This window comes from Eubalaena glacialis, chromosome 1 (assembly GCF_028564815.1).
Source record: "Eubalaena glacialis isolate mEubGla1 chromosome 1, mEubGla1.1.hap2.+ XY, whole genome shotgun sequence".
In the NCBI taxonomy this organism is placed as follows: domain Eukaryota; kingdom Metazoa; phylum Chordata; class Mammalia; order Artiodactyla; family Balaenidae; genus Eubalaena; species Eubalaena glacialis.
Genome location: NC_083716.1, coordinates 26,166,899 through 26,188,766, shown reverse-complemented (window position 1 = coordinate 26,188,766; position 21,868 = coordinate 26,166,899). Strand labels below are relative to the sequence as shown.

The window sequence follows — 21,868 nt, the reverse complement described above, 5'->3', positions numbered from 1 at the left end:
TGCCAATGCAGGGGACACGGGTTCGAGCCCTGGTCTGGGAAGATCCCACGTCGCGGAGCAAATGGGCCCGTAGCCACAACTACTGAGCCTGCGCGTCTGGAGCCTGTGCTCCGCAACAAGAGAGGCCACAATAGTGAGAGGCCCGCGCACCGCGATGAAGAGTGGCCCCCGCTTGCCACAACTAGAGAAAGCCCTCGCACAGAAACGAAGACCCAACACAGCCAAAAATAATAAATAAATAAATAAATAAATAATTTTTTTAAAAAACTAAAAAATAAGAATTTATGTCCCCTTTAAAAAAAAAAAGGAATCCACCTGCCAATGCAGGGGACATGGGTTCGAGCCCTGGTCTGGGAAGATCCCACATGCCGTGGAGCAACTAAGCCCATGTACCACAACTACTGAGCCTGCACTCTAGAGCCCACGAGCCACAACTACTGAGCCCGCGTGCCACGACTACTGAAGCCTGCGCACCTAGACCCCGCGCTGCGCAACGAGAAGCCACCGCAACGAGAAGCCCGCGCACTGCAACGAATAGTAGCCCCTGCTCTCCGCAACTAGAGAAAGCCCGTACGCAGCAACAAAGACCCAATGCAGCCAAAAATAAATAAATTAAATTAATAAATTTATTAAATAAATAAATGTTTAAAAAATTGAAATCATACAAAGTATCTTCTTCTATTGTAATGGAATAAAGCTAGAAGTCAATAAGATAAGGAAAACTACAAAATTCACAAATATGTGGAAGTTAATCAACACACTCTTAAACAACCAACAGGGTCAAAGAAGAAATCACAAGGAAAACTAGAAAATAGTTAAGAGACAAAAGAAAACAAAAACACGAAACACTAAAAACTTATGAGATACAGGGAAGGCCGTATGTACTCAGAGGAAAATTTACAGCTGTAAATGCCTTCATTAAAAAAGAAGAAACATCTCAAATCAATAACCTAACTTTATACCTGGAGGAACTAGAATGGCAAAAAAAAGATGAACAAACTAAGCCCAAGCCCAGCAGAAGGAAGGTAATAATAACAATTAGGGAAGAAATAAATAAAATAGAGAATAAATAAACACAGAATCAATGAAACCAAACGTTCATTCTTTGAAATGACCAACAAAATTGACAAAACCTTAGCTAGAATGACTAGGAAACAGAGATAAGATGCAAATAACTAGAATCAGATGAAAGCAGGGAAATTATTACTGATCACACAGAAATAAAAATCAAATCCAACAATATTTTAAAAGAATAATACAACCAAGTGGAGTCAATCCCAGGAATGCAGAGATGATTTAACATGCTAAAATCAGTCAACGTATTAGCCGACTTAAAAAAAAAAAAAAAAAAAAAAAGAACAAGAAAAACTGTATGATCATCTCAATAGATATAGAAAAAGTATAAGACAAAATTCGACATGCTTTCCTGATAAAAACTCTCAGCAAACTAGTTATAAAGGTAACTTCCTTAGTATGATAAAGTGCATCTACCAAAAACCTACAGATAACATCATACTAAAAAGGTGAAAGACTGAATGTTTTCCCCCTAAAATCAGGAAAAAAGATGTACAGTCTCACCACTTCTACTCAAAATTGTACTGGAGGTTCTATCCTAGCCAGTACCATCAGGCACCTCTCAGCATATACAAAAATTAATTCAAAATGCACTGTAGGCCTAAATGTAAAATCTAAGACTATAAAACTTCTAGGAGAAAACATAAGAGAAAGTCTTTGTGAGCTTTGGGTTAGTCAAAATTTCCTAGTTCCAAAACCTAAAGCACAATGGATAAAAGAAAAAAAGTTGATAAATTAGATTCCATCAAAATTTAAAACTTCTGCTCTTCATAAGACACCAATAAGAGGAGGAAAAAACAAGCTACAACAGAAGAGACAAATTCTCAGCCTCATAGAGCCTACATCTTAGTGGAGGAGTAAGACAGTAACCAAATACACTGTGCCAGGTAGTGGTAAGTGGTATATGGTATAGGTAAAACAAATAAGGTGAAGAGATAAGGAATGACAATAATATTGTAGGAAAACCTTGGAAGGTATCTATAAGGAAATAATATTTGTTCAGAGACCTCAGTAAAGTAAGGGGATGATAGATAAAATAAAACAAACAATAAATCAACTTACTACTAGGTTGGCATTACATGTTAATCTGTTTTGCACATTATGGTTTATATGTATATGAGTGATGCAAAAACATTTAAAATATTTTACTCCCTTAGGAAGTTTAAATATTGTCTCTTCAATCTTGTTTGTACACTCAACTTGTCCCTCTTCATGGCTAACAGAGGAATATAAACAAAACAAAATTGTATTTTCATATTATGTTTCCATTAAAATGTTTTCTATCACTCTTTGGGAGGAAAAGCGGAGGAGATAAGCTACAGTCTGAGGGAAAATATTTGCAAATCACACGTCCGATAAAAGAACATGTATCCAGAACATATACAGAACTCTCAAAACACAAGACAAAGAATCCAATTATTAAAATATGGGCAAAGTGTTTGAATAGACACGTCATCAAAAAAGATATATAGATGGCAAATAAAGACATGAAATGATACTCAACATCATTTATCACCAGGGAAATGCAAATTACAACCATAATGAGATTCTACTACATGCCTATTAGAATGTTTAAAATTAAAAAGTCTGACCAGGGACTTCCCTGGCGGTCCAGTGGCTAGGACTCCGCACTTCCACTGCAGGGGGCACGGGTTCAATCCTGGTCGGAGAACTAAGATCCTGTGTGCTGTGAGGTGCAGCCAAAAAAAAAAAAAAAAAAAAGACTGACCATGCCAAATTTGATGAGGATAAAGAGCAACAAGAACTCCAATACACTGCTGGTGAGAATATAAAAATAGTACAAGCACTTTGGAAAACAATTTGCCATTTTGGTTTTTTTTTTTTGACGCGCTGCTGGTCTTGCAGGATCTCAGTTTCCTGACCAGGGATTCAACCAGACCCATGAAGTTAAAGCCCGGAATCCTAACCATTAGGCCACCAGGGAACTCCCATCATTTCTTTAAAAGTTAAATGTAACATCTACTCTATGTCCCAATCTCTCTACTCCCAAGTAATTGTCCAAGAGAAATGAAAGCATATATCCATATAAAGACTTGCACATGAATATTCAGAGCAGCTTTGTTTGTCATAGTCAGAAACTGAAAACAACCCAAATGTCTATGAACAGGTGAATGGATACATGTTGTGTTATATCCATACAATGGAATATGATTATGCAATAAAAAGGAATGAACTATTGATATACAACATGAATAAATCTCAAATTTATGCTGAGTGAAAGAAGACAAAAAAATGAGTGCACACTACATGATTTTGTTTACATAAAATTCTAGAAAATGCCAACTAAGCTACCGTGACAGAAAGCAGATCAGTGGTTGCCTAGAGTGGTGGCGTGAGGTGGGGAGGGGCCCAAGGAAACTTTTGGGTGTGATATGTTCATTACCTCAATTATGGTGACTGTTTCATGGTTATATACATATGTCAAACTTATTGTACCTTCTAAATATATACAGTTTGTTGTATGTATTTATACCTCAATAAAACTGTTTTTTAAAAGTCAGGCTTTTCTTTCTCTCTTTCCTTACAAATTAGAGGTAGTAATTACACTAACAAAAGATTTCCCCCATATATTTTAACTTCTTTTTGTATTACTTTCTTCAAATTATTTGTAGGAAAAATTCAAAGCACTTTCTTGGATCTTTCATGGACTAAACAGAATACGTTTTATTTTAAAAATTCAAGTTACAGAGTCTCAGCAAAGATAACACAAGATTTTATTCAACTAAAAATGTAAACATAAATGATTAAATAACCATATTATCACTAATATGAAATAAAATTTGCCATGAAGTCTATATAGTTATGTGAAGGTACAGGGGTGAGATTTTCTTAAATCATCTTCAAAAAGTTCCTTATTTGACAGTTTTCCTATGATCTTATCTAACACATGTTAGCATTACTATGACAGACTTTTGGACTCTATTCACAGAGTCAGTCTATCTAATGTTTAACTATTTTTCACAGTGACAGTAAAATTATAGACGTTGATTATCATCTGGCAAAAAAAAAAAAAATGTTCCAATAAGTAGGTAAACACTTTATTTGTCACCTGTTTACAGTGTCAAGCTTAAGAGTAGTTTTTTCAGTAAGGTACAGCAGTGACTAATGCTGAATAAAAAGCTCAAATTTTAATTCCTTCCAAGCAATAGTGGTACAGTTTATATTGAAACAGTCCTTTGTTTCAATATAAAATATCCAGCCTGCAAATTAGTTGTACCTGAAGAGTAACAACTGAAATGAACTCTCAGGCATTTAAAATATTTTAGTTTCACACTTTAAAAATATTTCATAGGCAAAACATACATAGTTCCCTTCACCACTAACATCATCCTCCCCCAAAGAAAGGGAAACCAGCTGCCCCAAAAGCTTCAGGCAACTTCTGAAAACAGGAAGCAAAGAGTAACTGAAACTGCAGGGTAAGCCTGGTGAGCAATCTGCAGCCTGGTTAGCAAGGCCATTTTAATGTCTCTTTCAAGTCATGTCAGTAGCTCCCTTAGAAAGAAGTAAGTAGCACTTAAACACAGTATGCAGCACAGGTCCACCAGGCAAAGTGTTTTATACACATGGCAGTTTGAACCAAATATTCATCTTTCAATGGGATTAGCGTGTCACTATAGATAATAGGGTAATGATAACAGTTAAGTAAATATGAACACTCAGTGTTTTACTAAACTTCGCTGGAATTTATCTTGTGTTTGAAATATAAAACTAGTAATTTATACGTTTTATAATCAACCACTGTCATTCTAAGAACAATGAACACTGCTCTGAGACTTGAGTGGAAAGGATAATTTTGAATGGCTTTTTTGAATTTTCTCACCAGCCTGAAATTTATTTTATTTTCATAAATACAACTTTACTTGCATATGACACATATTAAACGAGTTTACTTTATGGGAAAAGAAAAGTTAAAGCTATATCGTCCATCTGTATGCCTGGTATCATACTAACATTTTACACATAGCCCCTGATAATCCTAATCCTTGATAGATGAGCAAGTAAAACCAAGAAAATATAGAGGTAAATTAGATGGTTAGATCATTATGTTGCCATCAAGGGTCCCCTCTGTAACAAGACCACAAACCAATTTACTTACAAATACATTCCCTGGAAAACAAGGGAAGTCAGATCCAAATTTAGATTAATTTGTCTAACAATACTGCTGAAAACCTAAATCACAGTATCTGTAGTTAATAGGGTCACCCCTAACTCAAAGAACAGCACTTTGAAATAAAATTTAGCTTTGAAAGTATTCTTGTAACCTTTGTTCCTTCTAATCATAAAATACATGAAAGAAAAAAAATCACATAAAATATTTTAAGATGAAGGAATATTAATTTTTCCCAAAAAGTAAGACTCCTAAAAGTGTGTTAGGTATAAATTGTGTTAAATGTTTCATTAACTCCTATCTTTTAGTTTATGAGGAACGGTTTTTTGTTCATTTTTCATTTCATTATTTGTATTCAGAGTTCTTTATATCATTTGCCCCAAGTTATACTCTACATTTGTGTAAAAGACCAACATTCATAGTTTACACACCAAGTGATACAGATGGCTAACAAATTCCAACTAATAAAATTGCACTTACCTATCCACACATATCACTTGCTATCCTCTCACCCCATTTTGTTTTTCTTTTTTGCACATTTACACTTCCAGACATAATGTATTTGACAGTTTGGTACTATCAAGTCCTTTTCTCTAAAATGTAAGTTTCATGAGGGTGACACTTGTTTTGTTTGCTGCTGTATCCCCAGTTCCTTGAACTATAGACTTGATATATACAGGCAGAAATAAACTCCTAAACCTCTACACTTGGAGCGCTTTGCTTTCCAGAAGCTAAGTTCTGTGTAAGCCTGAAAATGCAAGAATATTACACAAGTTCTTTTTAATGCTCTAAATGAATCTTCATGAAATCGTACTCTTGGTTCAGAAACGAATAAGATTCTTAGCTTGATTAATGTAGTATTTTGCTAACATTTCGACACCAGGCCTTGGAACAAAAGGTTCCTTGTTCTCTGATAGAAAATAAAGCTGAGAAGAGATCTTGTCAAATAAGAAATGTAGTACCTGTTGCCTGGACAATTTGTCTTTCCTCTTCAAGCAACAACATGCTCCAATCTCTAGTTTGAAACTGTAACTAGAAAATATAAATTCATTGCATACGTTCCTAAAGTTCCAAAAAGATACAAAAAAGACCCGAATTTTAGTTATCCTGAACACTTTACTGCTGCTACTCCTAGAATTCCATTACCTCTGCCATATCACACAGAATGCAATATTTGTTCTACATCCTCATATGAAGGTTGCTTCCAACTGAATGTTTTGAGTAATACCAGACCTTCAACAATAACATGGTTGTTGACAAAAAGGAACAAGAGAGCATGTAAAGAAAACATTTTAAATGATTCGGCTTGAGAATATGTAGTGCAGATCTCCAGTGGATGCCTGAAACTGTGGATAGTACAGAATGCTATATAAACTATATTTTTCCCTATATATACATACATACATATGATAAAGTTTAATTTACAAATTAGGCACATAAGAGGCACATTAACAACAATAACTAATAATAAAACAATTCCAACAATACGCTGTAACAAAAGTTACATGAATGTGGTCTCTCTCTCTCTCTCGAAATATCTTACGCTACTGTACTCATCCTTCTTGTGATGATGTGAGATGATAAAATGCCTACGTAATGAGATGCAGTAAGGTGAATGACACAGGCACTGTGATACAGTGTTAGGCTACTATTGACCTTCTGACGATATGTCAGAAGGAGGATCATCAGCTTTGGGTGATCCTGGATTACTGAGCCATGAGGATGTCAGTGATTGTGGATCCCAGGCAGGATGGTGCACGATTGCATCACACTACTCAGAACGGCACACAGTCTAAACCTTATGAATTGTTTATTTCTGGAATTTTCCATTTAATATTTTCAGACTATGGTTGACTGCAGGTAACTGAAACTGTGGAAAGTGAAACTGCAGATAAGGGAGGACCACAATATGATTTTTATTTCTTCAAAACATTGCTATAATTAACTAAGCTATAATTAATTAATTATAATTAAACTATAATTTCAAAAGCATAAAGGTAACAGCTGAAAAGTTTTTACATTCAGCTAATATATAACACTTTGCATCTTTAGTAATCATTCTTGAATATTCTTTTAAAAGGCAGATAAAAAATTCTGCTTTATTTCAAAAAGAACTCATTCTCTTACCAATGAGCTCCTGGCTCATCAATTTTGTTTTAGCTGTTATCTTTCCTCTTTCAAAACAATAAAGAGATAAAAATCAGAAAGGCAGAGATAATCACCATGGTATTTCTACTTTTTTGTATATATACACTCATATTTATGGCGTACTTCACTTATTCGGTAAAAATTCAGAGATACGCATAAGTTCAATGCCTTAGTAATGCTAACATAATAATAGCTAACATTTATTGAGTGCTCACTTTTTTTTATGTATTATTCTAAGCTCTATACTTATTTTATCTAATTAACTTCTCACAACAACCATATGAATTAGGTACTATTATCTTCATTGTACAAAGAAGAAAACAGCATAGAGAAGTTAAATAATTTGACCAGGGTCACAGAATTATACTTGTAGTGAAGAGTGCAGATTCTGGAGCCATTCTGTCCGGGTTCAAAACCTGGCTCCGACACCAACTTAGCTCTATGTTTGAGCAAATTATACAATCACTTCAGTTTCTTCAACTCCAAAATGGTCAGAGTTGGAACAAGGATTTAATGCATTAATAAGCGCAAGGTGCTAAGAACAGTGGCTGACACACAGTGTGTAATAAATTATTATTTATAATACTAGAGCCCACAGTGTTTAATACTTGCGGCCTCTACACAATGTAGGGGCCTCTGCACAATGTAGTACTTTATGTTTGGAGGAATGTTATAATAGGTTTCTACTTTCAGAATCAAAACTTCAGAGTGTCAATTATGTGGCAAAGGCTATACAATTTCACACATTTTTTCATGTCAATGTAAGTATCCTAAATCTAATCTTAATCTACTATCTGTAGGTTTCTTTTGTTCCCGAAAGCTTAGTTTCACATAGGATTATCTCATCAAACCTACTGTAAAAGTCAATAATCCAAGGTTAAAAATATGGCATTTACTGATTTCAGATTTGTGAAAGATCCTGATGTTTCATCTGGGTCTTATTTACAGCATACCATGCTTAAATTCTTACAAATACATCTTAAAATTTTTACAATTTTCACACAGAATGTTTCAGCTGTTTCAACCTCTACACCTTTAGCATGGTCGGATAACTCAAAATTTTCACAATTTAGTGCATAACAAAAGCCATCCAGTCTTTATGAATTTACAGAGTCATTTTATGACAAACATAATGGTAGAAAAACAATGTGTAACACAAATGCTAATTGAACACCACATTAAAGGTAGACTAAGCAGAAAAAATAAACAGCATTTATAAGCCTAAATATAAAAAAAAGCAAAACCATGCAACTTTTAGAAGAAAACAGAGACGAAGAGCCCTATGACATCAAGGTAGGGAAGGTTTTCTTGGATAAAAGACAACACAAACCATAAAGGAAAAGATAGACAAATCTGACTATGTTAAAATTTAAAGCTTCTTCCTGCCAAAAACATTTAGTCTGAATTTAAACATCTAAGGAAATGATCAGACAAATCCAAATTGAAGGACATTGTACAAAACAACTGACCTGGACTCTTCAAATATATCAATACTACGAAAACAAACAAAAGTCTGGGGACCTGTTGTCGATTAAAAGTAACTAAAGGGACATGGCAACTAAATGCAACTCATGATCCTGGACCAGGGGTGGGGTTGGAGATTAAGTATAAAGGTCATTATTGGGACAACTGAGAAATTTTTAATATGCACTGTATATTAGATAATAATGTTGCATTCATATTAAATGTGATAATTATACTGTAGTTTTGTAGGACATCCTTGTTTTTAGGATATTCAAGTATATCTTTTAAGAGATGAAGTGCCATGATGTCTGCAAATTACTTTTAAATGGTTTAGAAAAAAAATGTATATATGAAATAAAAAGTAAATATGACAAAATGTTAACAGTTGGTGAATCCAGGTGAAAGATACAAGTGTATTCATTGAACTATCACTGCACTTTTCTGTAGGACTGAAATTTTTCAAATAAAAAGTTGGAATAAAAATGTAAAACTTATGCACAACAAAAATTAAAGAGCAACCACTGAGAAGATTTTTGCAACATCGTAACTGAGAGAGGATTAGTATAAAGTCGAGATAAAGAGAGCTGCAAACTAATGATGGAAAAGAAAATGAAAAAAAAAAAATGAGCCAACAGAAAAAAGAATGAAGCAATTTATAGAAAAGAAAACCTTACAATAAATGGATGCAAATGGAATAAATCCTTACAATAAATGGAAAAGCAAATTAAAATGAAATTTAATTTGATTTTAAAATTTAAGAGTCTGGCAATATCAATGTTTGTAAGGATATGGTAAAAAAGGAACTCTCACAACCTGCTGATGGGTGTTTTGTGTTTAGTATTTTGGAAAATAATTCAGCTTTATTTAATAAAGGTGAAGATCCTCATACCCTACCACCTAAGAATTCCCTAGGCTTAGAATTCTCTCTCACACATGTAAACAAGATGACATATCCAAGAATGTTTATTACAGCACTGTTACTAACAGCAAAAAAGGCAGAAACCCCTAAATATTCATAAAGAAACTGGCCTATTCATATAATGCAATATTATAGAGAAATTAAAATGAATGAACTAAAGATATATCTACCAACATGGATATGTAGCAAAAACAATGTTAAATAACATCACTAATTATTAGGGAAATGCAAATTAAAACCACAAAGAGATATCAACTCTCACCTGACAGGAAGGCTACTATCAAAAAAAACAAGAAATAAGTGTTGGTGAGGATGTGGAGAGAAGGGAACCCTCATACACTGTTGGTGGGAGCGTAAATTGGTGCAGCCACTATGGAAGATAGTATGGACATTCCTCAAAAAATTAATATGATCCAGCTATCCCACTTCTGGATATTTATCCAAAGAATACGAAAACACTAATCTGAAAAAAGATACATGCACCCCTATGTTCATCCCGGCATTATTTACAATAGCCAAGATTGGAAACAACCTAGTGCCCATCAGTGGATGAAAAGATGTGGGGTATATATACATACACACACAATGGAATACTACTCGGCCATAAAAAGATGAAATATTGCCATTTGCAACTACATTGATGGACCTTAAGGATATCATGCTAAGTGAAATAAGTCAGATGGAGAAAGACAAATACCACATGATTTCACTCATGTGGAATATAAAAAACTAATAAACAAACAATAAATAAATGAACAAACCAAACCAAACAAAAACATAGAACAGAGTAGTAGTGAGCCACAGGGGGAGTGGGAGGGGGAGGGCAAAATGGGTAAAGGGGAGCAACTGTACGGTGATGGACGGACACTACATTTTTGGTGGTGAGCAAAGGGTATACAGAAGTAGAAATAAAACACTGTACTTGTGAAACTTATATAATGTTATAAATCAATGTTACATCAATAAAATAAATTTAAAAAAGAAAGAATAGCCCCAACATTGGGACAGACTTGGAAACACAGGCTGGGCAAGAAGTTAAACATTGCCCACCCCCCAAAAAAAAATCTTCATATGAGCTTCTTTCATCAGTGCTTTATCATAAAATCATATCTTCAAAAAAAATAAAAACAATGTTGAATAAAAAACCAAGTTGCAAAATCATGTGCATAATACATTAAACAAGAGTATATGCACTTTCAGGGATATATACATATTAGTAAAAGTATACAAACATAATGGGAATGATAATTACTGAATTCATGACAGGGAAAGAGAGGGGAATAGGATCAGCAAGGAGTCACACAGGCCTCAACTGTATCTGTAATTTTATCCCTTTGAAAAATATAGTAAATTGAAAAGAGAGACTACACAATTAGAAAAATGGGTTAAAAAAACCACAAAATAAATATGATGGTCTATAATTAAGATGATCATTACATTATTTCCTATATTTTGAAATAGTTCATATTTTTGAATAAATTTAAATTAAAACATTAAAGAAACCACATTAAACTGAACCAAGGAGCATTAAATAACATATGCTCCACTGGACATTGGAAACAGAAATACTAATACAGCGGTCACTCTGTGTCCGTGGGGGTTGGTGCCAGGACACTCCCCCAATCACAGATACCAAAATCCAGGATGCTCAAGCTCCTTACATAAAATGGCGCACTACAGTCGCCTCTCTGTTTTTTTTCCCCTGCTCTGCATCCAGATACGACGGGCCTACTGTACCCAACAAATTTACCGAGATGTATATTCTATATGTATATAAATATAAATGTATATATGTTTATATATATATATATACACACACATATATTTTTAGCCATTAAACTTCAGGCACCAGATTTCAGTCTTCTCTTTCCATGGAGATCCTGACACAGCAGGCTTTTTCATCTCACACTCCTGATAATGCTTCCCAAACAAAAGAAACACACAAAAGATAGGAACAAATAGTTCAACACTCTCCAAGGCAATTTAATCCTTTGGAGTATGCATTCCACCTAAAAGGGGGGCTATTTTGCTGCTCTGCTGGCAATTTTGCTATTTGGTGGAGGGTGGGGTGGGGGTGGGAGTTGCTGCTAAAGTTGTTTTCCACAGAAAGGAAAAGAAAAAACAGCCACTGCAAACCTTGGTAACCAATCATAGAACACAAATTTCAAATGGTAAGAAGTCATATAAGATTTACTGTGTGGCTTCCCTGGTGGTGCAGTGGTTAAGAATCTGCCTGCCAATGCAGGGGATACGGGTTCGAGCCCTGGTCCAGGAAGATCCCACATGCCGCAGAGCAACTAAGCCCGTGAGCTGCAACTACTGAGCCTGCGCTCTAGAGTCCGTGAGCCACAACTACTGAGCCCATGCGCCGCAACTACTGAAGCCCACGCGCCTAGAACCAGTGCTCCTCAAAAAGAGAAGCCACCGCAATGAGAAGCCCGCGAACCGCAACGAAGAGTAGCCCCCGCTTGTCGCAACTAGAGAAAGCCCAGTCGGCGCGCAGCAACAAAGACCCAATGCAGCTAAAAATAAATTTAAAAATTAATTTTTAAAAAATGCTTTAAAAAAATTATTTAAAAAAAAGGATTTACTGTGTCAAATAACAAGGACCTTAGCACTGCATAACAATTTGCTATCAATTTCCTTAAAGCAAATAATTTTTCAGGTCTGAACTTAAAAAACGAAACAAACACCAGCTACTCATAAATAAGAGTTGTCTTTATTAATTCTGCTCTATCTTCAAGAAACCCATGTAGCATACCTTGTAAACAGTTTACTAGAATTTCTCTCTCTAGGTTTTTTTAAATTAATTAATTTATTTATTTATTTATTTTTGGCTGTGTTGGGTCTTCGTTGCTGCACACTGGCTTTCTCTAGTTGCGGCGAGGTGCGCGGGTTTCTCACTGCGGAGGCTTCTCTTGTTGCGGAGCATGGGCTCTAGGCGTGCGGGCTTCAGTAGTTGCGGCTCGCAGGCTCTAGAGTACGGGCTCAGTAGTTGTGGCTCACAGGTTCTAGAGTGCAGGCTCAGTAGTTGTGGCGCACAGGCTTAGTTGCTCTGCGGCATGTGGGATCTTCCCGGACCAAGGGTCAAACCTGTGTCTCCTGCATTGGCAGGTGGGTTCTTAACCACTGCGCCACCAGGGAAGTCCTCCCTCTACAGTTTTATCTCATAGTATTGCTCTACCAAACCCTTTGCTTTAGTGAGAACAATCTATTCAGTAAACCCTCAATATGTCCACTTTTTTTTTTTTTTTTTTTTTTTATTTATTTATTTATTATTTATGGCTGTGTTGGGTCTTCATTTCTGTGCGAGGGCTTTCTCTAGTTGTGGCAAGTGGGGGCCACTCTTCATCGCGGTGCGCGGGCCTCTCATTATCGCAGCCTCTCTTGTTGCGGAGCACAGGCTCCAGACGCGCAGGCTCAGTAATTGTGGCTCACCGGCCTAGTTGCTCCGCGGCATGTGGGATCTTCCCAGACCAGGGCTCGAACCCGTGTCCCCTGCATTGGCAGGCAGATTCTCAACCACTGCGCCACCAGGGAAGCCCAATATGTCCACTTTTGCATCCTCTCCCCACTCTCAAGTGTCACCTTCTCTATGATGTTTTCCCTGATCCCACCAACCTACAGTAATCTCTCCACTTTGAATGAAAAAAAACAGAATAGCTAACATTTATAGAGAATTTAATGTGTGCCTGTATTGCTTCAATGGAATTATCCCATTCACCCCACACAACTCTGTTAAATTTGAAATTTGTTCTATTTTTCCCTTTTTCATGGTGAGAGAAACTGAGTGAAGCTCTCTACGGTTAAGTTCTCCAAGGGTGCATGGATGGTAAGTGGCAAAGCCAGGTCTCAAACCCAGACTCCAAAACCCAGGCCCTTAAACATATGTGATGCTGCCTCCTGGTTCACGTGCCTTTGCATTGATGGCCTTTACTGCTCACATGTCATTTAACATATGCCTTGTGATATTTAACATTTTGTGTTCTGAGATGTCTAAGCAGCTCAAAATATTACATTCATTCAACAAAAATTTACTGAGAGCCTGTATGCCAGGCATTGTTGACTACTGGGCATAAAAGCATGTTACAGAGCCTCCACAAATGAAAAGTAGATGAATTCTCTAGACACATGGACATCCCAAAAATGTGGGGAACTGCAAAATTTTAAATATGTACACAGCAATTATAACTACATAAAAATTATATGTACATAAGAACTGGAAAAGATATGATATTTATTTATCATAAATAACATGATAAAGTTGGTTGTTGTTTTTTTTTAACTATTGAATTTAAGCTTTTTGGTAAGAGAGGTAAGCAATAGAAAGATGTACTTTTTTAAAAAAAACATGTTTTGTGTGCTTTCTTTCCCCCATTAAACAGTAGAAATAGCCTAGAGACAGATGAATGAACATTCCTCCTAACATTCTACTGTAATTTGGCTTTCTTTAGGAAGATACACCTGGTATCACTAGTAAGGTTTGCAGATACCCTATGTAAATATCTATATAAATCTTCCTACAATTATAAACTTTTGGAAACTTGAGGCTGATTGTAAATTTGCAAACAATGGAATCAAATCTTAGAACGGAATGAACCCTTGCAAACAACTCCTTTGGCCCTCTCATTTTACAGATTAGCTAATCACTGAATTCTAAATATCTAAAATCTGGGGACTTCCCTGGTGGCGCAGTGGTTAAGAATCCTCCTGCCAATGTAGGGGACACGGCTTCGATCCCTGGTCCAGGAAAATCCCACATTCCTTGGAACAACTAGGCCCGCGTGCCACAACTACTGAGCCCCCATGCTGCAACTACTGAAGCCCGCGTGCCTAGAGCCCGTGCTCTGCAACAAGCCACCACAAGAAGAAGCCCGCGCACCGCAACGAAGACCCAACGCCGCCAAAAATAAATAAATAAAATAAATAAATTTATTAAAAAATAAATTAATTAAATAAAATCTAAAGTCTGGGTTGATGAGAGTAATGCAGCACCTATACCGAAATGTAGTGGCTTACACTGCAATAGAAATGCATTTCAAAAATAAAGTCTGTGTGTGCTAGCATCAGCCCAGCATGTAGAGTTCTGCTTTTAATTACAAGCTGTGTCTTCTTGAACTTAACCTCTTCAGGCCTGGATGTCTTCATCTGGATAAATTCTAACCAGTGCTGAAAAGTGTCGAGGTAAATATCTAAAAAGACCTCAATAACATTGTTTCCACGGTAAATAGCACTGTTTCACATTACAGTTACCAGAGTTTGCATCCGCTGCCTTAAGAGGCAAAATGAACAGTATATACGCATTATGAAACAAGTTCATTCAAGAAGAACCTGTCCGCACCCGAACACGCACACGCGCGCACACACACAACCCTATAATGGTGACTAGTCATTGCAGAGCACTGCACTTAACAATGCATCCTCAAAATAACGGCCCAAAGCCGGGAAAACACTGTCTGACATCCAACTCTACCTACTGCCTTTATTTTTATTTTTTTATTTTTTCCTACTGCCTTTAAAAGCTAAGGCCTACCGAAGTAAAAGCCCCCAAACGTCATGCTTACAACTAATGGTTTAGGCCTCAGATTTGCATCTTACTCTCGGCTCTCGAGGGCTTCAGGGTACCCCAGGAAAAGGAAAGGAATAGACTGCCACCGGACAGTTGGCCCCTGACTTGGGAGCCATTGGGAAACTAGCACGTTTTTTTTGCAGCGGCCTGCAATTCGGTGTGAGCTTTCCAGGAAGTGCTGCAAACGACGAAACTGGCATGCGGGCTTTCAGTTGGCAATTTCTGGTGGTTCTTGCTACAACGCTGTCAACCTTGCATCCTAACACAGCGGCTGGCTAGTTCCTCGGGGTTGACCGGGAACGCGCAAGGGGTGGGGAGGTCCATTAACAGGGCGGAAAGGCAGGCTTCGGTGCGGACGGGAGGAAGCCAGGCGTCGGCCGTAAAATATAAGCAGAACTGAGTAAAGAGGTGTTCGTCCGAGGCGGGATGGGGGCTGCCACCAGCGTGAGGGAAAAGCGGGACACCAGGCCGGAAAGCGGCGAGGCGAAGGGCCGCGCTCCGAGGGTAAGGCGGCTCCCAGCGAGCCCAAGGCCAGGAAACAATGGCGCAAGCGTGACGTGGGGCCGGGGGCGTCGCCACGGCGCGGAGCAAGGGGCTGCTCCGAGGCCGGGGCGACCTGGGGCTGGAGGCGTGCGGGGTCCGCGGGCTCTCAGGCGGGCGCCCGGACGAGCGCGGCCTGAGGGGCGTAGCGGCCGGGTAGGGCCGGGGCGGGGGCAGGCGGGGGGCCCTGGCCCAGGTCGCGCGCTCTGCCGCGCACCCTCCCTCGCTCCCTTGCCCGCCCGCTCCTTCCCCTCCCGCCCACGAGTCCCGCCGCACTCACCGGCCCCACCGCACGGCAGCAAACCCAGAGCGCAACTGCCGCAGCCGCCCGGGCGCGCGCCCTCCCAGCCCCCGCCGCCCCGGCACCGCCCCCGGCTCGCGCCCGGCCAGGGACCAGCGCGCTGTTCCGTCCCCCAGCTCCGCCGCAGAACCCGGCCTCCGCGACGCTCCCTGGCCGCGCTGCGGGAGTGGAACCGCGAGGCGGGCCTGCGTCCCGGTCCCTTGCCTGGGTCTGGGGATCTTCAAACCACAGAACGTTGCCCGCTGCTGAGCTGTGGGGTGACGCACGTTGACAACCCTTCCATGTCCTTTAGGTCTCCATCCCTGGGCCTTCTGCAGGGCCCTGGACTACCTCACTTACACTCCGACGCTTTCTCTTAGGGGGGTGGGGGCATCCGTTTTCCCAGCCACAGAATCTTACAGTCGAACGGACCTCAAAAACCCTCTGGTCCAGACTCCCATACCACGCCTGAATCCCAATGATGACTGAAAGTACCGGCTTTGGAGTTTGTCAGAAAGGGTTGGAACCCCAGTTCCACAACTCGCCAACTGTGTCACTTTGGGCGATACATCTGACTTCATCATACCTAGTTCCCTCATCTTCAATATAGGGGTGGATAACAACAGTACCTACCTCATGGGGTGGTGACAGGATGAAATAAGATAACAGAGGTAAGATCCTCGGCACAGTCCTGGCACATGGCACTCAAGAAATGTTCATTATTATATCAACTCCCACCCACCCACCACCAACTCGCATCTGAAAGAAGACTACTCAGTGACAGAAAGCCACTATTTCCAGAGCAATGCATTCCTTAGTCTCGGCAGTTCTGACCAACCAGAAGGTGTTTCTTAAGCGTCCACTCTCTGGCCCAAGTCCTATCCCTTGGAGCCTCAGAGAACAAACAGGTCTAATCTCTCTCCCACCTTCCACTTTTCAGATACTTGAAGACTTCTGCCCAAGGTCTTCTCTCTTCCAGACCAGTATCTCCCATTCCTTCCATTGTTTCTCCTTTGTCCTCGTTTTGAGGGTCTTTGTCCTCCTTCTTCTCACGCACCTACTCGGTTTGATTGTGGCTACTTTAGAGTATGTTGCCCAAGACTGAACCAAATGTTTGTGGTACCATCAGAGCAGAGCAGGACTGTAGCTTCCTCCTTATACTGCCTTGCATTCAAGCAATAAAGTTCTTGGTACCTGCACTACTGACTCATTGAACTTTTAGTCAGCTAAAACCTCCAAGACTTTTTAATAAGTGCTCTGCTGGAGCATTTCTACCCTCTCGTGTTTTTGAGCCAACTTCAGGTCGGCTGAGGACAGGGCTTGGGGCTCTAACCTACTAGATTTTTCAGGATATGTGGGGAGAAGAAATAGGAGTTGGAAGGTAGTCTGACACTACCTTTAAACCAAGGGCACATGGAAAAAGGCCAGAGTTTGTGTCTAAAGACCATGGCACTAAGCAAATAGAAAATATATATATATGCAATGTGATCTCATCTGAGCAAAAAATGTGCATGCACACACTCACACAAGACTAGAAAGAAATATGTAATTAAGTATGTTCATAGTGGTTTTCTTTCAGCGATAAGACTTGGGGTGGTTTCTTTTGTTCTTTATACTTTTTCATAAATTTCCCAGATTTTCTACATTGTTTATATTACTTTTATAATCAAGAACTTTGTTTCCAAAAGGAAAAAACCAGAAAAAAAATTTTTTTAATCAGAGAGATGAAATAACTTGAAAAAAATGGAAAACAAAGTTAAGAGATAACAGACTAGGAGAAAACATTTGTAATATATAAAACAAAGGATATGTATGTGGAACATATAAAGGACTCAACAAATCAATAAGAAAAAAATTCACTAGAGAAATGGGCAAATGTAAATAGGCAGTTCACAGGAAAAAAAAATATAAATTGCCAATAAGAATACAAAAAGATGCCCAACCTCAGTAGTAACCAGGGAAATGGAAATTAAAACAGAAATTGGCAACAATTTTTAAGCTTCATGATATCAAAAGAATGTAAATTGTCACAGCCATTTAAAGGGCAATTGGACAACATCTATTAAATCCGTGTCTCAGCAATGCCACTTCTAGTTATCTACCATAACTCCATGTTATGGAGGTATGTACAAGGATAATTACTATGATACTGCTAATAAAGAAAATTTGGAATCAGCCATAATGCCCAGCAATAGGGGAATAGCTAAATAAAATGTAGAATACTCATATAATGGAATTCTGTAGAGAATTTTAAATAAATGACCTTGATCTATATATGTTAATATAGATCTATCTCAAAAGCATATTGTTGAATGAAAACAGCAAATTGCAGCATGAGATTGATTGACTGATTTGATATTTTTTAAAAACTCTCCCCAAAATGCATAACTTTAGTTTAATCATGAAAAATCATTAGACAAGCCCAAATTGAGGGATATTCTACAAAATACCTGACCTGGACTCTTCAAAAGTGTTAAGGTCATGAAAGCCAGGAAAAGACTGAGAATTATTACAGATTGAAGGAGACTAAGGAGACAAGACAACTAAACACAACGTGGGATCCTGGATTGGATCTTGGAAAAGAAAAGGGACATTAGTGGGAAAACTGGTGAAGTTCTAATAAAGTCTATAGTTTAGTTAATAGTATTGTTCCAACGTTAACTTCTTCGTTTTGATGACTGAACTGGAGTTATGTAAGCTGGTAGCACTAGGACAGGCTGAGTGAAAGGTACACTGAAACTTTCTGTACTATCTTTGTAACTCTTCTGTAAATCTTAAATTATTTCAAAATAAAAAGTTAATATAAAACACAGAAATACCATTATTTCTTATCCTCCCTGCTATAGACAATATTTGTGTCCCCTCTAATTTCATATGCTGAAACCTCATCCCCAGTGTGATGGTATCTGAAGGTGGGCCTTTGGGAGGTAATTAGGTAGTGAGGGCAGAGCTCTCATAAATGGAATTAGTGTCCTTATAAAAGAGATCCCAGAGAGCTGCCCACTCCCTTCTGCCCTGTGAGGACACAGCAAGAAGACAGCTGTCTCTGAACCAGGAAGTGGGCCTTCACCAAACACTGAACCTGCTAATACCTTGCTTTTGGGCTTCCCAGACTCTAGAACTGTGAGAAATAAATTTCTATTATTTATAGACCACCCAGTCTCTGGTATCCTGTTATAGCAGCCTGAACTAAGACAATTACATAGTAAGTTTGTAAAAGATTTTCAAAACAGATTGTAAGGCTACCTGCCAAACTCTTTTATCAGAGGTTACCTTTAAGACAGGGATAAAGGACCAAGATTGTGGATAATGTTCAAAGGGGGTATTAGCTTTAGTTTTAATGTTTTAGAAGATAAATGTACTCATGCATTGCATTTTTTTAAAAAAATAAATTTATTTATTTATTTTGGTGGCATTGGGTCTTTGTTGCTGCACGCGGGCTTTCTCTAGTTGCGGCGGGCGGGGGCTACTTTTCATTGAGGTACGCGGGCTTCTCATTGCGGTGGCTTCTCTTGTTGCGAAGCACGGGCTCTAGGCGCACGGGCTTCAGTAGTTGTGGCGTGCGGGCTCAGTGGTTGTAGCGCACAGGCTTAGTTGCTCCGCGGCATGTGGGATCTTCCCGGACCAGGGCTCAAACCCGTGTCCCCTGCACTGGCAGGCAGATTCTTAACCACTGCGCCACCAGGGAAGTCCCATGCATTGCTTTTTTAATCAAAAATTAATTTTACAAAGGCAAAAGGACAAGATACCTGGTCTCATGACTTTCAGGAGTAAGACAAGCCATGCCAACTACGAAACAACCTTCTAACAGAGGGTTGGGGAGCCTGAGGAAGCAATGAAGAGCCTTAAGTGGCTTGCTTGGTGTCTCTGACTTGACATTGGCGGAAGGGCCCAGGCAGTACTTGGCAAGAAAGGCCATCCCACTGTGGCCTTGGATGGCTTCTCACCAAACTTCCTGCCCAAGCACCCACATGGCTACCCTACCCCTCTGATTAACACAATTTCCCCCTAGAATACCATAAACTCTGAGTCACCCAGAACGTGAGCTGCGTTTACAGGTCACTCATCAGTTTTCTGCTTCTTGGCAGAATCCCTCAGAGAAATGCAAGCATCGCTCAATACCCTGGCCTATGGCCTAGAAACAGCCTGCCCCCAGATCTTTCTCCCAGGAAGTATTCAGTCATAGATCTCCAATCAGCCACCTTGGAAGTCTCCCCTCTTTTTCATCCATCTTTCTCTAACAGCACAGGGTCAGCACTTACTGTGATAATGCATTATTCGAGGAGATAATCAGAAAACATTTAGTCCAGCTAGAAACATCTAGTCCAATTTGAGAGACAGGACAATCATGTAATACTTAGGAGCACCTACATGTCTTCAAAAATATGCACTAAACTCCTTCCATATGCCTAACACTGATCAATAAAGACATGAGTTTCTGCCCTCATGTAGGTTTCTGACTGCCTGGAAAGATGGACTTTAAACAAACAAAAAATTATTTTACTACAATTAGTAAGTGCTATGCAGGAAAAGTAAAAGATGCTTTGAGGGAGAACAAAATAGGGGCTCGGCTTTGGGGTAGGGAGAGGGTCAGGAACATCTCAGCTGAGCCCTGAAGGATGAATAGGACTTTTTTAAGTAAAAAAAGTGAGAGAGGGGCTTACTTGGAAGAGTAGAGAATCCCTGAAAAAGGGACCAGTTGGCACAAAGGCCCTGAAGTAGGGATGAACCTTGTATTATCTGCAGAATGATCAGCAGCCTAGAGGGAAAGGGGGAAAGTGGCAAAAAATGGTCCGTAAGGAGGCAGAACCAGACCTCACAGGGCACTATAGACCATATAAATCATCTGCAGCCTTATCTTAAGTGCAATGGAGAGTACTTGACGGCATAAAGCAGAGGAGTGGCAGAGATCCGGTCTGCAGTTCAAATGAATGGAATGTAACCAACCGATCAACTGCCTCATATACTCATGAAAATTAATTCATTTGAATCAAGCAAAGATCTCTGAGGTGCCTGTTGGAAACTTCCACTGGGTGTTTACAACATGAGAGAGATAAGATCTGCAACCTCTATCACAATTGTTCTATTTATCAAACATCTACCAGGTAGTAAATACTGGAAATCTAAATTGATCCCCCGGGACTTCCCTGGTGGCACAGTGGTTAAGAATCCGCCTGCCAATGCAGGGAACACGGGTTCGAGCCCTGGTCCGGGAAGATCCCACATGCCGCAGAGCAACTAAGCCTGTGCGCCACAACTACTGAGCCTGTGCTCTAGAGCCCGTGAGCCACAACTACTGAGCCCATGTGCCACAACTACTGAAGCCCGTGCACCTAGAGCCCGTGCTCCGCAGCAAGCGAAGCCACCGCAATGAGAAGCCCGCGAACCGCAACGAAGAGTAGCCCCCGCTCGCCGCAACTACAGAAAGCCCGCGTGCAGCAACGAAGACCCAACGCAGCCAAAAATAAATAAATAAATAAATAAATTGATTCCCAACCCACACTTTATCCCAGAGTTGCTGAATATCTATTTAGGAAATTAGACACTTAGGTAAAAGATGAAGGCAGGTCGTTATAAGCCCCATGCCAGATCAGTGGTCCCGAAAAACTTCAGAGTTTCAGGATAGATGGATTCCTGAGGAGACAGAAGAGTCAGAATCGAATACACAGAGATACTACTTCATACCTACTTTAAGGAAGAAAAAAAAGGAGGTAAGTGTTGGCAAGGATGTAGAGAAACTGGAAC

At 39.4% G+C, this 21,868-nt stretch overlaps 2 protein-coding genes across 3 annotated transcripts in view; one reads left to right on the top strand and one right to left on the bottom strand.

Annotated features, from left to right (window-relative positions):
- NT5C2 (5'-nucleotidase, cytosolic II) overlaps positions 1-16,196 on the bottom strand; it is a 104,111-nt gene extending 87,915 nt beyond the window's left edge. The window contains exons 1-2 of one of the 2 annotated variants that reach the window (XM_061193738.1): positions 16,124-16,191; positions 6,166-6,235 (exon numbers count right to left, since the gene is read on the bottom strand). The gene's annotated coding sequence lies outside the window, so the exon portion shown is untranslated. Of the gene's footprint in view, positions 1-6,165; positions 6,236-16,123 lie in introns of both variants that reach the window. The other variant, XM_061193736.1, reaches the window with a different exon arrangement.
- On the top strand, positions 15,730-16,503 carry LOC133091012 (proline-rich protein 2-like). The gene has a single exon (XM_061189790.1). It carries the CDS (start codon positions 15,730-15,732, stop codon positions 16,501-16,503), a length of 774 nt encoding a protein of 257 aa, XP_061045773.1.
- The last annotated feature ends 5,365 nt before the right edge of the window (positions 16,504-21,868 follow it).

Coding starts and splice junctions, on each gene's coding strand:
- LOC133091012 (XM_061189790.1), top strand. CDS start 15,730: ATGGGGGCTGCCACCAGCGTGAGGGAAAAGCGGGACACCAGGCCGGAA.